Source organism: Sturnira hondurensis, unplaced genomic scaffold (genome assembly GCF_014824575.4).
Source record: "Sturnira hondurensis isolate 20B ecotype Veracruz unplaced genomic scaffold, ASM1482457v3 Scaffold0006413, whole genome shotgun sequence".
In the NCBI taxonomy this organism is placed as follows: Eukaryota; Metazoa; Chordata; class Mammalia; order Chiroptera; family Phyllostomidae; genus Sturnira; species Sturnira hondurensis.
Genome location: NW_028079044.1, coordinates 58,089,411 through 58,105,994, shown reverse-complemented (window position 1 = coordinate 58,105,994; position 16,584 = coordinate 58,089,411). Strand labels below are relative to the sequence as shown.

At 60.3% G+C, this 16,584-nt stretch overlaps 1 protein-coding gene across 2 annotated transcripts in view; it reads right to left on the bottom strand.

Annotated features, from left to right (window-relative positions):
• Positions 1-6,096: 6,096 nt before the first annotated feature.
• HPCAL1 (hippocalcin like 1) overlaps positions 6,097-16,584 on the bottom strand; it is an 82,035-nt gene continuing 71,547 nt past the window's right edge. For both annotated transcript variants that reach the window (XM_037048708.1, XM_037048709.1), the window contains 3 exons: positions 10,458-10,849; positions 8,306-8,411; positions 6,097-6,959 (listed from right to left, as the gene is read on the bottom strand). In XM_037048708.1, the coding sequence (XP_036904603.1) occupies positions 6,862-6,959; positions 8,306-8,411; positions 10,458-10,835 (582 nt within the window). In that variant the 5' untranslated portion in view covers positions 10,836-10,849 and the 3' untranslated portion in view covers positions 6,097-6,861. The remainder of the gene's footprint in view (positions 6,960-8,305; positions 8,412-10,457; positions 10,850-16,584) is intronic.

Here is a 16,584-nt window from a genome sequence, read left to right as displayed (position 1 = left end):
CTCCCTTTCGCTCCAGCCCTGCCCCCTGGATAAAGAGTCCCCACTCCCTGCACTGCCCCCTCCGTGGCAGGTCTTCTGTGTCCTTTCCCTGTCCCTTCCCTCACTCACAGGTCTCTCTGGGGCCTGTGCTGTGGTCTCTGTGCTCACGTCTCGTGTCCCTGGGCCATGGGCTGGGCCCACTGTCTGGACCTGAAGCACACGTCTCAGCCTCCTCATCTGTCTCCACTGGACCTGCTCTCAAGGTTTGTGTCAAATATCATTTCAAATGTCAAATCACAGACTGACCTTTAAAAAACATAAATCAGGTCATCCCATTCTCGTGCCTACACGCCTTCATGGCTGTGACATGTTCAACCCACCCAAGGCCTTTTCCCCGCCTGTCTGCCCTGCCCTGCCCCCCAGCCAGCCTGGCCGGCCCCACCCTGGGGGCACTTGTTGTCTCTTTGAGGGTGGCTTCCCCGATTCTCTGTGGGTCCAGCTCTGTCTCAACAGCCATCTGTGTTTGAATGTGACAAGGTCTTGGGGAGCCCTTGAGCCTGCCGGGGAGTCCCTGCAGAGGTCCCAACCTGCACTGCTTGGTGTCAGGTGGCGACAGGTCACAGAACTAAGACAGGTCACAATGGTAAGACAGGTCATAGAGGTAACCTGGCAACCATCTTGGGTCAGCTTGGGGGCCGAGGTAACCGGTTGAGGCTGGATGAAGGGGCTCCAGGCCGAGGTTCTCGAGGGCCCCTAGAAGCCAGGAGTGGCTTTGGCAGGGACATGGGAGGGGCCTGTCCCATAAAAAGCTGATTCCGCCAGCACCCCACAGGTGGGGGCGGGGCCTCCCAGAGCCTCCTGGGCGAAGCCCAGCCCGATGTCCCCGCTCAGCGTTCCGGCCCCCAGCACCTGCGAGCGCCCCTCCGTGGAGTGGGCGCTCCATCTGAGGCCCTTCGTTAGGGCTGTGGTAGAAAACCAGTGTCGTCCCCGTCACTGCCCAGTCACTTCCTTCATGGCTCCCAGTGTCTCCCCAAACACCGCGCTGTTCCTGTCCACCTGTCTGTCTGCCTGCCCCTCGCAACACTTGAAGTGGGGGGCTGTGTAGGCCCCACCCCCGAGACCGGGCACAGCTAGGTTCACCGGGGAGTGGGCAGCGGACACAGGTCTGATTTCATAGTTTTATTTTTGTGATAAAGCTGATTCATGAATATGATCCTCAACTCTCTTCAGGACATCTCAAATCCAACTCACAAATGAAAAATCTTTTTACTTTTTTGGCAAACCAGCATCTCAGTTTTCGGTGGAGATGGGGCTGCCGCCCTGTGCGCTGCCTCCTGGAGGGAGTGGGTCCTGGCTGCAGACAGGCTCACACGGGGATGTGCCTCCGTCCCCAGCGCCATGCGCCAGCCCTGTGGCCAGTGGTGGCCGGTGGAGCCTGCCGCTGCTCCGGGTGGGGCTGGGGACTCCCATCCCTGGGCTGTGACGGCCCTGGTGATCTCAGCCCCTTTAGTTAGAACTTTCACTCACCGCTCACTTGGGGACCAGGAACTGCAGTAGGGGCAGCTGGAGTGCTGTGTGGCTGCTGGTGGGCAGGGGGCAGATGGTATGGGGGGCCCTCCCAAGTCCCCCCACTAGTGGGCCCACTGCCGAGCCACCGCATCGACAGTAGCTCCCCTCTGGTTCCGTATGAGGTTCCTGGGGACGTTTTCAGGGACGCAGTGAGGTCAGGTCATGACGGGACAGTCTGTGACCCTGGCCATACGGGTTGCTGAGATGGCACCTGCGTCCTAACCTTACTAGCCTTCAGCTGTGGTCCTGGTGGTGAGGGCTGAGCAGGGCTGTGCAGGCTCAGCTGCATGGCTTGAGAGGTAGGGCTGCCAGATACAGCCAATCAGACACAAAACACTGCGTGAGACACACACGTACGGAAAGATCACTTGCTGTTGTCTGAAATTCCATTTTAATAGGAGTCCTGTTGATAAGGCCTCCAGGTCCAGGGTAGCAGGAACCCAACCTCAGACTCTGGAGCCTGGGTGGCTCACGAAAAATTAGGTGCTCCTGCAGGCCTCAGTCTCCCCGTCTGTCAGGTGGGCGGGGCCAGACAGCTGCAGTGTAATTCGGGCCGAAGCAGCTCAGAAACCAGTACAGGGAGGACCTGAGGGAGCCAGACATCCAAGCCCTGGAGGGCCCTTCTGGCCATGGCCACTAGGGGGAAGCACCACCCAGCGCTTGAGGCTCCTCCGCTCCACCTGGAGCAGGTGGTGGTGGGAGTCCTGACCAAGTTGTCAGGTCACTCAATCACTCTGCAAACGCTGACAGAGCCCATTGGGACAGGAGGACTGTTGGGACAGGAATGTGTCCTGATGCAGGGAGACCCAGGGCCTGCCACACCATGGTGCCCTGGGTTTTGAGAAGGGGGCTCCCTGCAGCCTTGTTCCCACACCAGGCTGCTCCCCATGAAACCTTTCTTTTTTTAAAAAGAATATTTTATTTATTTATTTTTAAAGGGGAAGGGAAGGAGAGAAGGAGAGAAATATCAATGTATGGCTGCCTCTCGTGAGTCCCCTGCCGGGAACTGGCCTGCAACCCAGGCATGCGCCCTGACTGGGAATCAAACCGCGATCGTGTGGTTCGCAGGCCTGTGCTCAGTCCACTGAGCCACACCAGCCAGGGCCCATGAAACCCTTTCTGAGCCCCACAGAGGACACCCACCCCAGCTCAGCCAGGGCCTCCTGCCTCAGGGCCAGTGAACGGCAGGCGGGGCTCTGCAGCCTATCCTCTTGCTGCCCCCTGCTGTCGGGAGTGGGTAACACCAGTCACCTGCGGAGGTGCCCTCAGGGAGCTGCAGCCCCAGGCTCTGCTCACTGTCTGTGGGCCCTGTCTGTGCAGCAGGTGAGGGCTAGGGAAGCAGGGGGTGCTGCCCTCACCCGTCCCCCAGTCCCTGCGCCAGCCCTGAAGCTGCCAGGGTCCAGGTCCTGGTCCCTACCCACCAGTCCCAGTGCCACCTGCTCCCCACTCTGCACTGCTCCTTCTGAGCTCTATCCACCCCAGGGCTGTCGGACAGGGGCGCCTGGTCCCAGCCCCGGCTCGGCCCCACATCTAAAGGAGCCGGGGCCACTTCCCACACTTGCTCTAAGCCAGAGAGTCAGGCAGACCCTGGCCCATAGCGGGGCTTTGCACACCCCATGGCCCTCCGACAGCTGACATGAAAGGTTGAGGTCAGTGAGCCTGGCTCTGAGTCCTCTTATTGGTGGGACAGGGAGGGCCCTGTCACACAGCCAGGGTCATGTAGGCAAGCCAGGACTTGTGTGCCAGCCCCCACGGGGGTGCATTTCCCAGCAGTGGGCATGGGTGGGCCACAGGCTGGGTCATTCACTGCTCACTGAGCAGCTCATTCTAATCCGAGCCTGGCACTGGCTCTGGGGCCAAGGTCAGCATGAGCAGCACCAAGAGAGGTGGGGAGTGTAGTGTGCACGCAGGGAGGAGTGGGGACAGCTTCCGGAGGAAGGGACATTTGCAGGGAGGTCTTAGGAACTGACTGGCATGTGAAAGGGGGTGGGAGGAGGTAGGAGAGGGTAAAGGGGAATAATAAACGGTGATGGAAGGAGACTTGACTTGGGGTGGTGAACACAATACAATATACAGGTGATGGGTTATAGAACTGTACACCTAAGCCTATATAATTTTATTAACCAGGGTCACCCTATTAAATTCAACAGTAATTTTTTTTTAAGAAAGAATGGCCTGGAACATGAATGAGGTGAAGTTCAAGGAGGCCACTGTCAGCCAGGGGGCTGGGGCAGAGCGGGGCTGACCGCTGGCCAGGGTAGATGAGCTTGGGATTCCCACACCACCCACTAGAATTAGCTTCCATGGCTGCCACTCAATGCAGCCTCACAGGTGTCCCCAGGAGCCACCCACCTGCCGACACAGACCCAGGCCCGACGCTCTGGACCCTCGGCACCCAGTGTTGCACAGGATGCGCCTGCATGTGCATCTGTGACCCCCACACAGGACAGACACTTCGAACTGGACCTGTCCCTCAGAGCCATGCCTGCAGACTTAGCCACCGGCTACACTGCCGGTCCCTCCTCAAACAGACACACAGACACATGCCTGACCACACGGATGTGCAACACGCACGCGCCCCAGTGAAAGGGGTGCTGCTGCAGGGGCACGGGGGTCAGACGATCTCGCTAGTTCTGATCCTGCCCCTGCTAGGGCTGGGGACCGAGGAGCCCCAAGGGGCCTGGCTGCTGCTGCTGAGGGTTCCCTTCCTGTCCCTGCTTCCTGGCCACCTGCAGGTGGAGCACACACACCGTGGAGGCCCTGATACCCCGTTAACTGGTGCCAACAGGACAGCCGTGCTGGGGACTGCATGTGTGACAGGCAGCAAGGGCATGTGCGTGTGCACAGAGTGTGTGCATGAGCTGTGGGCACGCCCAGCTCCTCTGGCCAAGGCCAGGATGGGCTCAGTGAGCCCTTTTAGGTTGCAGGAGGGCAGGTGGCCTGGCAGGCCCTTGGAGACAGCCTCCCCTCAGGTCTGGGCCCCAGGGACACCCGCCCCCCACTCAGTCATGGAAGCCAGGGAAAGAGCTCACAGGCGACAAAGAGCAGAGCCCCACTCTGCTCTCCCTCCCTGCCCAGGCCCCTGGCAGTGCCCTGCTGCTCACACCCCAGGCCCGCACTCCAGAATGCTCGCTCCATCAACACCTGTCCATCCATCTGTGCAGGCCTGGGCTCACAGCACTGCTTCACTGCGGTGTCTCCAACACCCCACACTGCAGACAGACACCACTGGCTGCTTCCCTGGAGAACTCGGCTGGGCAACATCCCCCATGGCAGCCCCGCCCACCATGGCCAGCACTGCCTGGTCAACCGAGGCCAGTTCCATTCCACACCCCTCTGTGGTGGGGTGGGGGATACCTGTCTCCAGGCAGGGCTATCCAAGGTACCCTCTTGCCTCCTTATAGCAAACTGGGCCCACGCCCATCCCACACTGGCACTTCAGGCCCTGGTGTGGATGGCCATCAGAACTGTGCTGCCCACCAGCTCTGGGTGGTGCACCTGGCTCAGGAGGCACTTGCAGGCAGGCTTGTCACTTCTATTCAGAGGCATGACGTCTTAGCAGTAAGAATACTAAAATGAGCAAGACAGCAGCCATCTTGGACAGCCTGCTGTGAGTCCGGCTCCGAGCTATACTTTTGGCCCCCTTACCTTGCTCCCCCGCCTCCTGGTCACGCCTCTTCTGCAGCTGAGGCTCAGAGGGCACCGAGGGCAGGTGGGACAGATGCTGGTGGTGCCCATCCGGGAAACAGAACCCCATCCCGACCACTTCCCCGGGGCCACACCCTGTGGGGGAGGGTGAGCGGTCCTCAGCCAAGGGTGCATCTCGACTGGCCAGTCATAGTCACCTCCTGCTCCTGGCCAAGGCCTAGTCTGGGTTTTGGCCCATGAGAAATGAGACTGCTGGGGAGGGAAAGTTCTAGAAAGTTCTCCTGAAGGAAAAACAGAAGACAGAGCCACTTCTCATCCTGCCTGGGGAAGGCTCCTACGTCAGCCGTACCACCCAGAACAGGGACAGTCCGGGAGGGGGGGGGACACTGAGAAAACAGCTGTGGGGACAAAAGCTGACTGTGAGGCTGGAGGATGGGGTGGTGGGCTGGACAGAACCTGGAGGTCCCTGAGCTACAGAATCAGACAAATGTCCCTATGATTGAAGCAACTTCCACTGGGTTTTTTGGGACTGGAAGTACCTTGATGTTTGCCCCCACGGTTGGAGCTGACGCCCCTGGTGCCCCCTGCCCCCACTGGTGGAATGTGCTGTCCTGCTACCTTGCTGATTAAACCACAGGGTAGGGGGAAGCAGGAGGGAGGCAGGAGCGTCGCAGTCCAACCTGCCAAAACAGTCATCTTTTATTGCCACCAACAGTTCTTGGCAGTAGGCAGATATTGCAGAACGAGCTGCACAAGATTTGCAGACACAGCGACGACTCCAGGGAGACAGCAGGGGCTGCGATTGCAAACGGCAGCTGCGCCCGCCAGACCCCCTCTAACTGGGAGCAGCGGGGGGCCCGGGCAGCAGAATGGGGCTCGCACAGGCCAACACACCACTCGGAGAATTCTGTTTATTGGATCATTTTAATACAGGAAATGCCAGACCGATCAACAGGACGGACCTCACACAGACGCTGCATTCACCACGTGGACCCGAGCGTCTCCACGGCAACGGGCACGCATGCACTTCCTTCTGAAAGGGGCAGACTGAGGGCATAAATACCACAAGAGAACCGGGCTCGGAGGGGTCACAGGCCACGAGGGAACCACGCTTCAGAGGCGATCGAGGCATTAAATACGGGACCTACACATGACACGCCACATCACCATACACGTGGTTTATGTGTTCAAAGGAGGGAGACCACAGCACACAGACGTGCGGTGGCTTTGGTCGGAGGACACGCACGAGCGAGGTGGTGCCATGCACGGGGAGGGCCTGCTCCTCTCCCTCTGCTCCTGTCCTCGTCTTACCCACGAGGCACCAGCAGTCACCCAGTAAATCAGCTGGCTTTGGTGCCATCTTGGAAAGTCCCACCAGTGTCCTGGGGTGTCCTCGGGGCCCCCTGCAGGGGAGGCAGTGCCCTGGAGGTGCAAACACTGAGCCCTGCAGGTCCACATCCCTGGAAGTCACCCTGGACGGGACGGGGTTGGGGGCTGGGAGGCCGGGCGGCAGAGGGAGGTGCAGGCGCTGGGCCGGGCAGGTGCCACGTGTCACCTGGCTGGCCCGGGAGAGCAGGAACGGTTGAGGAGGCATCCACTTTTGCAAGCAAAGCTTCGATGGCGGGACAAGCCTGTGTTTCTGTCACCGTCAAGATGTCGGGCCCCTCAGAACTGACTTGCGCTGCTGGGGTCGCACTGCAGCAACCGGACGATGGAGGGGTCGCTCTTGGCACCTTTAATGAACTCTTCCAGAGAGAGTTTGCCTGTGGGGGGAGGACGGGACGTGGGCGTGAGCTGGCACTCCCTGCGCTCCACCTTCCAGAGCAGGGAGCAGCCCCCACATCAGGCCGCCTGCTCCGGTTCTGCCCTGGAGCCTTCCCGAAGTGGGACACTCTCCCGGCACCATTTGCTCCGTGGGCTTTTCTGGAAAGACCCTTTTTGCTTTCATGGCTCACCACAGAGCATCCGGCCACTTAGGGACACATCCAATATGACAGCAGGCAGTGATGGGCGGGCAATTTACACTCTCTCAGAAATCACTGCCCTTTACCTAAGGAAGAGGTGACTTGCCCAGAAAGACCACGGCCTCAGCCGCTAACCACAACCAGTCCAGGGTGGACAGAGCCCGAGGCTGCCCAGGGTCCCGGGTGACTGACCACGGTGGCAGCACGGGCTCAGTGGTAGTGGCATGGGCCCGCTGGGAGCGTCACCCTCTGCTTCTGCACCATCTGCCCCTGGGTGGGGGCAGGGGGGTGGCTGGAGAGACTGCCCCATGGACCCTGCCACTTCTAGGACCAGGAGACAGGAAAGCAGATTTTAAAACGAAGGTGCTGCAGAAACTCCAGTTCCAGAGGGAGCCGTGCTGGGACACACGAGTGGCCCCACCCGCAGCGGTCCCTGTCCTGTGGCTTGTGTCCCGAGGAGGCACCTGCTCTCAATGCTGAGGCTCTGCAGCGGCGAGGAGTGACATGCACTGGGGACAGCAGGTGCTCAGGGCTTGTGCCCAGTGCACGGTGGAGGACAAGCTCAGTCAGTGGGCTTCTGCCAGGAGCCAGGGGCAGGCAGCAGGGGACAGACACAGCCAGTCTGCAGGGACCACCTGCTCTGCAGCGGGGCCACCCTCATGTGGGCCCCCAGCTGGGGGCAGGGTGGCTGGCCCCCTGGGGGACTTTACAACAATGCCCCGGCCAAGGGGTGGAGTGGGAGGGGAGGGGACAGCGTCCCCAGGACAGAAGTTCTGGGACCCTTCGCTGATGCGGAAGGGCTCTTGGCCTTTGTTTCTCTCCTTCAGCTGGTGGACCTTGTAGCTGCCTCTCCCCAAAGCCTCAGGTTGGGGAGCCTCTGAAGGCACCGCCCCTCCTCCAGGGCCAGGCTGGCCACACCCACAGGGCTGCTGGGGTCCAGTGGCTCAGGGGTGTGGCCCAAAGCAGGGGGACACAGCCAGGACGCAGCCCCAGGCTCCCTGGCCCTGACTCCGGGCTCCTCCCTCGGCACAGTGGAGAGGTGGTCGGGGTGGGGGGCCGAAAGGATGCAGACTGGGAGGCCCCCGTCCTGAACACATCTGTGCCCCTGCAGCGCCGCACGGACACACGGGGACCCAGTGTCCTACCGTCATTGTTGGTGTCCATCTGCCGGAAGATCTTGTCCGTCCGCTTCTCCGGGGTGGACTCGTCCTCAGGCATCTTCATCACAGAGGACACCATTTTGTAAATAGCCTGCAAAGGGAGGTGGGGAGGTGTGCGCCCAGAACTTCCGGAACATTCCTGGGTACATAGGGCAGGTGCGGGATTCTGTCCAGCCCACACCACGGGAGGTCGGGGTGCTCACGGGCTCTCAGAACCCTTCCCCAGAGAGCGGAATGTCCCCTACTGCTCCCAACACCTGGGGGGAACACTGATGATGGGATGTCAGGCAGAGGAAGCCGGACACTTTTGTGGGCAGTTCAAGGGCAGGTAAAACGAGTCCCCGGGAACAGCCAGGAGATGGGGGCCATCTAGGGGTGGGGGTGGGGGTGGGACGGTGTGGGGAAGGCGCCTGAGGGAGAGCCTTTGAGGCAGGTGGGCGGAGGCTGAGAACACTCCGTGACTGTCTGAGGGTGGCAGGGCCGCAGGCCTGTATTCATACAACCTATTGCTGTTCACTGGGCTGTGAGCGCATCACTGTAGGGTCATGAGACCCGCAAGGATAAAAAAGACTCAGGCCCTGAAGCCCCCGGGGAGAACCCCGGGCAGGTCGAGCACTAGGGTGGCACGGGGCTCCTTGCAGGATGTTGAGCTGCCTCCCTAAGGGCACTGCCACCCCACCCCCCACACACTGGGTGTGTGTGTGTGTGTGTGTGTGTGTGTGTGTGTGTGTGTGTGAGTGCAAGAGCCAGGAGGAGGGTGGGGCCACTGTGGGGCCCTGTGGGGGTCTGGGAGTTCTCACATCTTAAAAGCAGGCCATTAAAAAACAAACAAGCATGCACCAAGCAGAATGACCCCGAGGGAGGCTTCTAGAATCTACTATCCTTTCCCCTCCCCGCTGTCTCCCAGGAGCCTCAGGGTCAGGCAGTGTGGACTGCAGGGCCATCTGCACAGGGCTGCCCCTTTCTGGGCATCTGCTGGGGCTGGGCTGCTCCTGCCCCAGGGCAGGGGCAAAGCCAGGACCCTCCGAGGTCTCTTGTGGGCTCAGAGGCGTGTAAAACAGAGAAAGGTGTGGTAGCTGGGCATTCCAGTCAGCAGGTGAGGAGCCACCCACAGGTGCCAGGGGAAGATTCTCAGGGTTTAGGCACTTGGTCTGGGGGCGCAGCACCCAGACTCCCCTTGCACCCCTTGCAGTGAGGGGTGGCTGCCCCTCACTGTCTCGAACAGTCCTACCAGGCTCTCTAAGGTTTGGCTAGGTCCACTTGAGGAGGCAGGGCCGGGCAGGTGCGTTTGCAGAAGGGTAAGGCTGGCACGTGGCCTCGGAGAAATGACTCCCAGGAAGGGGAATTCTGACTTCCATCAACGCCACGGCCACTGGGAGTGACACCGACCACAGAGTTCCCCTAACTGGCATGCTTCTGTCTCACTGTGGGAAAGCCACTCCCGGAACTGGGCTGGTCACTCCTTGGGCCACTTACTGCTGGCCTAGGAGCCCACAGGTCTGACATTTTTGCTCAGATTCAGCCCTGGGGCCCCTTGCAGGTAGAGAACGCTGGGGCTCCAGGCCGAGGTGGGGGCGAGGGTGCAGAGGGGACGCCAGGGAGCAGAGCTCTGCAGTTCTCCCCTGGCTACCACACACCGAGGCAAAGGAACTCGGTTTCCTTCTGGAGAACAGGTCACCCGCCAGAGCCGAGGGCAGGTGTGAAGGGAGAGGTCTCCCACAGGGGCCTGAGCTCACACTGAGACCACTCACGTGTCTGCGTTTCCTGTGGGTCCCACTGCATGTGCTGGGGCAAGCTGTCTGCAGCTCTCTCAGGCCTGGAGCTTCACAAGGGCCTGGGCAGGGGCCTCTGCGAGTGTCCAGGGTCCATGCTGTTACTGGAGCTCTCAGCTCTGTTAATTCTTGGGAGACCCCCTCTCTGAGCCTCAGAGTTTGTGAAATGCTGACAGCGACCCCCTGTGGGGTTATGAAGACCAAAGCCGATAAATGATCATCTATAGTGTTTAAGTCGGGCCTGAGGACTAGCTAGGGACTCCTATCCTCACTGTTGGCCAGGCGAGTGGCTCCCTTTCAGAAGGGGCGGGGCAGCGGTGGAGGAGGGGCAGGCAGGAACCCAGTGAAGCAGCCAGCACCCCTACCTGCACGATCTCCAGCATCTCGCCGCGGCTGATGTAGCCGTTGCCGTCCAGGTCGTACATGCTGAAGGCCCACTTGAGCTTCTGCTCCAGCCTGCCCCTCGAGGTGACGCTCAGCGCGATGATGAACTCCCGGAAGTCGATGGTGCCGTCACCGTTGGTGTCGAAGGTGCGGAAGACGTGCTCCGCGAACTTGGAGGCGTCGCCGTAAGGGAAGAAGTTGGCGTAGATCTTCTTGAACTCATCCACGGTCAGGTGGCCGGTGGGGCAGTCCTTGAGGAAGCCCTTGTACCACTCCTGCAGCTCGTGGTCCGTGAACTCCGTGTTCTCCCGCAGGTCCTGCAGCACCTCGGGCCGCAGCTTGCTGTTCTGCTTGCCCATGGCGCTCGAGACTCCTGCAGGACAGGACTCTGCTGAGGGCGCTGGGGCGGGACCTGGCTCCCCGCCACGACAGCCACGGAGCAGGCAGAGGGAGGTCCCCAGCGTGCCCTGAGCCCTGGGCTGGAGAGCCCCCCAAAGGGCCGTCCATCCCTGGGCACGGCCAGGGGAAAGGGGTCGTCATCCACCAGCACTGTGTCCTTCCCCTCCCTGGAACACGGCCACACAGTACCACCCAGAGCCCCTTGCAGCCTGGTGGGCATGGCTGTGTGCTGGCAGGTGGAATGTGGGTGGGGTGATTGATTCCACCACTTCCAGGCCCAGTGCTCAGCCACTCTCCTGCCTACACGCTGGACACAGAGGGCCAGGGGAGGACTGGGGGCCCCGACAGCACAGACCCAGTCTTTCTCAACCGGCTTCCTCCTCTGACCACACTGCCTTCTCAGTCCTCCGAAGGGTGGTGGGTGATAATCAGCACCGTTCCAGGTGTGCAGGAGAGAAGTTGACCAGCAGCTGCCTGCTCTTCCCTGGACCCCCAGCTGAGACAGGGTGTGGACGGCAGAGCGATAACGAGGACACCCCTAAGGCCCTGGATGACTGGAGGGAGCGGAGCTCACCTCACCCCCCCCCATCACAAGACCCTGGAACCTGATCAGGAATTGCACCTGGACCCAGTAGAGCAGGGAGACCTGGGGCTGCTTGTGCCAGCGGCTAAGTGGCCCCTCAATGCAACAGTCAGGTGACTACGCCCCCCCTTGCCAAGGTGGGAGCTGGTGGATGGACCCTGAGCGAGGGAACGGGAGGCCCAGGGAAGTGGAGCGAAGAACCAACACAGAAGTTGAGGGCTCGCCAGCACACCACCAAGAGCCCCCTTACCAGCACAAGGGCCGGCCAGCCTCAACCCACAAAACTGGGGGACCCTTCTCTGGAGAAACCAAACCACCCCTGTGCCCGCCAACAAGACCTACCAGCACTACACATGGCCCCCCCCCCCAGAAAGCTGGCCACTCCATTAGCTGCTGCTGTTTTTACTGTAAAAAAATAAGGTATAGCCACAGAGAATGAATAGAGTCCAATGTTGACCATCTTTGAAAATCTTGAAAGAACTCTGAGCAAATATTTAATAAGAACAAATGTTTAACATGAACGCACCCACGGCCACCCTGGCTGTTTCGGGGAGATGGAGGTGTGGGGCGAGGTCCTGCTTCAGAGCCCCGAGCAACCGAGAGCTGCTCACACGGCCCGTCGCCGCAGCAGACACACCAACGGCAGCAATACGAACTGCAGCTGCCGCTCACTGGGTGCTTGTGCCCTGCTGGGCCTGGGAGGCCGTGTGACACATGGTGACACTGAGACCTGGGGTATCAGGGAACCTGCCCAGGGCCCCACAGCTCAGGGAGCTGGGAGGTGGACACTAGTCCACCTTGGGCTTGACCCCAGGGCTCCAGCACCAATCCTGGCCCCCGCACGTCCGGCCGTCACAGAGAAAGGCTGGGAGAGACGGAGTGGGGGTCCAGGAAACAAGAGATCAGTTTTATGTTGGAGAAAAACTGTCAGGACATGATGGGTGGAAAAGCGTTTTCTGGCCATTGTCTTGAACGGGACTTAGTACAATCCTGGCCGACGGGAGACCACGTTTTTGGGAAGGAAGGCACAGGACTATCACTGACTTTCTAGCCCCCCACATGGACACCCCACAGCTGTGACCTGGGGCCCCCTCCACCCCCGAGGGTACCTGGACCACACCCAGTTAGCCGAATGAACTACAGCTGTTTTTCAAGCCAGGGACGTTAATTCTGCCATAGAAAGTTCACGACAACTGCAAGGAGTCAAAGCCAACCTGGAGCACCAGGGGACACTCAAGAGCCGGGGGCCAGGACAGGCAGAACTCCCCAAGGGAGCGAGGGAAGTTTACGTGGAAGGGCTCCTCTGGAGGTCGGCTGCACAGCAGTGCGTGTGAGCCCGACACTGCCGAACCTCGCACTCCACGATGGCCACTCTGACGTCACATGTGTTTCTCCACAATTACAAAGGAAGGAAGTATATTCCGGGGGGGTTGGCGGGGGAGGGCCTCCCTCAGGCCCCATCCCAGTCTGATAGTCCAGCTCCCCGGGTCTGGAGGCCCCAGGTGAAGACCCCTGTGTCCCTATTTGAGGTTGGGGAGCCTGTCATCACGAGGGCGACCCAACTAAGCCAAAGGCAGTGGAGTCTGGGAAGGCACAGCTTTCCCTGGAAGCACCTGGAAACACACTGTCTGGAAATCCCATGTGCCTCCTCCCCTGCCACCCTGCCCTGTGTCCTGCGTCCCTTTTTTGTGTGGGAACACTTGTGCATGCGAGTCCACCTGCTGGTGCTCTGCTCCCCGAGAGCCCGAGCCCTGGAGTGCCCGCCGTCCTCGCCCCGGCATCCTCGCCCCGGCGTGTCCTTGGGGCCCTGTGCCTGAGGACGCAGGCCCTGGCTCTCACGGTCCTGGGCTGCTGAGGGATGGGGCAGAAAGTGACATGAGGTGGCGGGTGCTCCTAGGAGGAATCATTCATTCTCATGGGGGCTGAGGCAGTTTGCCAAGGAAGCCGGCAAGTGGAATCAGAACTGAATGATGAGGACTTGAAAAGGCCCCTGGAGGTCTGATCCCCGCTGGCCACCTCTAGGGAGCCCTGGCCGATTCCAGGCCCTGGGGAGGGGGCAGTTATGCTTGGGCTGGGAGGAGACCAGGTCGCCTCTGTCTCAGAGGCAGCACCAAGGCCACTCGGGGGCACGTGCTTGTTTGTGGCAGGCGGGCTGCGGCCTTCCTGGGCCCTTTCAGGGCCAGGTCTTTGGGCAGCGTGGAAGCCACCAAGGGGCCCCCAGCAGGTGCTCACAGCTGCTCCCTAGACATTGAACTTGTTGGCCAGGACAGTTCACAAGCTGCCTTCCCCTGGGACTTCCATGGAGCATGAAGTGAAGCCTGTGAATGCCCGACGCAGCCCCACACACAGCCCAGTCATGCACCAGGCCAGCCTGTGAGCGTCTGCAGAGGGCTCGGCTGAATTAGTTAATGGGGGCACCCCATTTTCGCTCTCTCCGGGGGGCTCTCGGCCCAGAGTAAGCAACCTCTCGGGACCAGGACAGTTGGATGGTGGGACGCTGCGTGTGCACGACCCCTCTGTTGTTAATCGAGCCAGTGAGCTCTCTTCACCAATGACTGGCTTGCTACGGAGACAGCTGCCAAAAAGCAAGCTTTTCTGCAGGACAAAGCCACCACCCTGGTTTCCAACAGAAGTGTCCCCACGGACAAGCTCTCCTCTGGGGCGGGGCCCTGTCTTGGGAGAGGTGGGTGAGCAGGCGAGAGGCAAGCGGCCTGCAGCCTTGGTTTCTGGCACAGCTGCTCCTGGGACGGGCTGGTCGGGTCCTGGGCCCACGCAGGAGCAGGGGCCCTGGGGCAGGCTTCCCAGAACCGGAGCTGGAGCCCCCACCTCCCAGCTTCCTGGTCTCACCCTTGTCATGCCCCATCCACCTGACAGCTGCCTCGGTTTCTCCATCTGTGAGCTAGATTTATCCCAGACAGTAACTACCTGAATTCATACACGTGCCCTAAGAGTAAAATACACACTGGATTTTGATGGCTTTTTTTGGGGGAAAAAATAATGTGAAATTTCCTATCAATAATTTTTCTATCCTGATTACATGTGAAATGAAAAATGATACCATTTGGGACACAGCAGGGTTCAATTAATCATTTGGTAACATTAATCTCATCAGTTTCTTTTTACTTTTTTAAACGTGGCTGTTAGAAAAGTTAAAATCACACACACATGTGGCGCTGCATTTCCAGCAGCTGCTCAGAAGGGGGTGATCCCTGGGACACTGCAGACCTGTGGCCCCATGGACAAGGGACTGACTCTTCGAGCTCATTAGCGCCCTGTTTGCAGGCCCAGCACTACCAGTAACCCAGCTGGGAGAGGGGACCTTTGCCTACTTCCCTGCTTGGCGCCTTCAGTGAAAGGTAACGGTGTTCGCCTCTCAGTTATGTGAGTCCACAGGTTTCTATTTCAGTAGCTTTGAGAGCTTTGCCAGAGGCCAGCTGCTATGAGGACTGGGGTCTGACCCTGCCAGGAAGGGGACGTCCTTCCCCTCTTGGGAGGGTATGGAGGCAGGGCCCCCGAGTGAGGTCTGGGGAAGGAAGACGCTAGAACACGGAGGAGTTGACAGGCACCAACAGTTGTGCCAGGGCCGAGCCCGGCCGGCTGCCCCTGGGCCTGCTTCCGGAGGGCTTCCGGACACCCTGTTTCATCACCAGTTCCACCGGCTGGATGGGCCCCAGGCCAGTGGCCTGTGGTTGAGAAATCCAACGGAAAACCCCGCTGACTTCTGGGCTCATCCCAACAGCTGAAAGTCCCAGAGGCTCCCCAGAGCTTAACAAAATAAAACAAAGGGAGGCGGCAGGAGGGAGGGAGGCAGACAGAGCAGGCCCAGAACCGCGCCCCCTTCCTGAGCCCTGCTCCCTTTCCGTGCTCCTGAGGTCGTCGCCCCCTCCCTGAGGCTCGGGGAGACACAGAGGTGGAGGAAATGAAGAAAAATCCCTCGGAGAGTGTTTGTTCACCGAAGAAATGGCTACCGCCACGGGAAGAGGACTTGGGGGTCACTATCCCCACACACCCACGGCCCCCAAAACACGGGTCCATCACGTGGTTCCCCGCCCCAGTTGCCCAGCAAACTCTTTCTCATCCAGCAAAACCCAACTCCGAGGTCACCTCCTGGGGGGGGTGTTTCCCAGTCCCCCGCCTCTGCTCTTCCCTCTGCATTCCGATAGCATCATTTTGGCCTGTGTCCACTAGGACCTCGGCTTTTGTCACGCTCTTCACTCGTGTCTTCCCTCACTAGTCTGAGCTCCTGAGGGGGAGAGAAGTCGGCATCCCTGCCAGTCAGGGAACCTGCTAAGCCTGTTCCGGCCCCTGTGGCCTGTCCTGCACTTGGCACTCGGTGGGTGCATTTGTGGGCCGTCCACCTCCGTGTCCACCGTGCCCAGAGCACGGACTGGCACGACCAGTGCCCAGCAGAAGCACGGGAAACAGCATCCGTGTCCCCAGGGCGGGGCACAGAGCCAGCACAAACAGAGAGGAGTGAGCGCTGGCTTCTTCTAGACCCGTCTCGCTGTAACGTTTCAGGCCGTCCCAGGACTAAGGACAAGGGGAAGAACATCAGGGATTAGGGTGACGAAGGACATTCTGTGGTTGAGACTCGGTGTTCTGGAAAACTCCATTTACCAGCACTCTGAACAAGGGCTGAGCAGAGGGCCTGGGGCGTGTCAGCCTGGGGGCTTCGGATGTCCTCCCTTCCCGTGAACACACCCGTGGCTCCAGGGCCTCAGCCTGGGGGGTGGGGGTTTCCTGTCCTTGAACCTCTCACTTGAGCGGGGAGGCACCATCCCATACAGACACCCTGTGAGTGCTCTGGGGAGGCACTTCCCAGTGGGACAGGCGCAAACAGGCCCCTGGGGAGAGAATGGGGAAGGGAAGAGGAAATGCCTGACAGGAGGGGCCCCTCCCTTAAGGAATCTGCCGGCACAACAGGAAAAGGGCTCTAGACAGGACCGGAAACAAGACCCTGTGGCTTGTCATGAAGCCGGAGTTGCTCCGTAGGCCCGTCCATAGGTGGGTCCTATTTCTGCAGAGGGACCTGGGAGCCAGGTGAGCAGGGAGGGTGGGAGGGTGGGAGCCCAGGGGGGATCCTGGCCACAGGGTCCGCACCTTCCCCGGCCTGCCCTGAGCCTCTG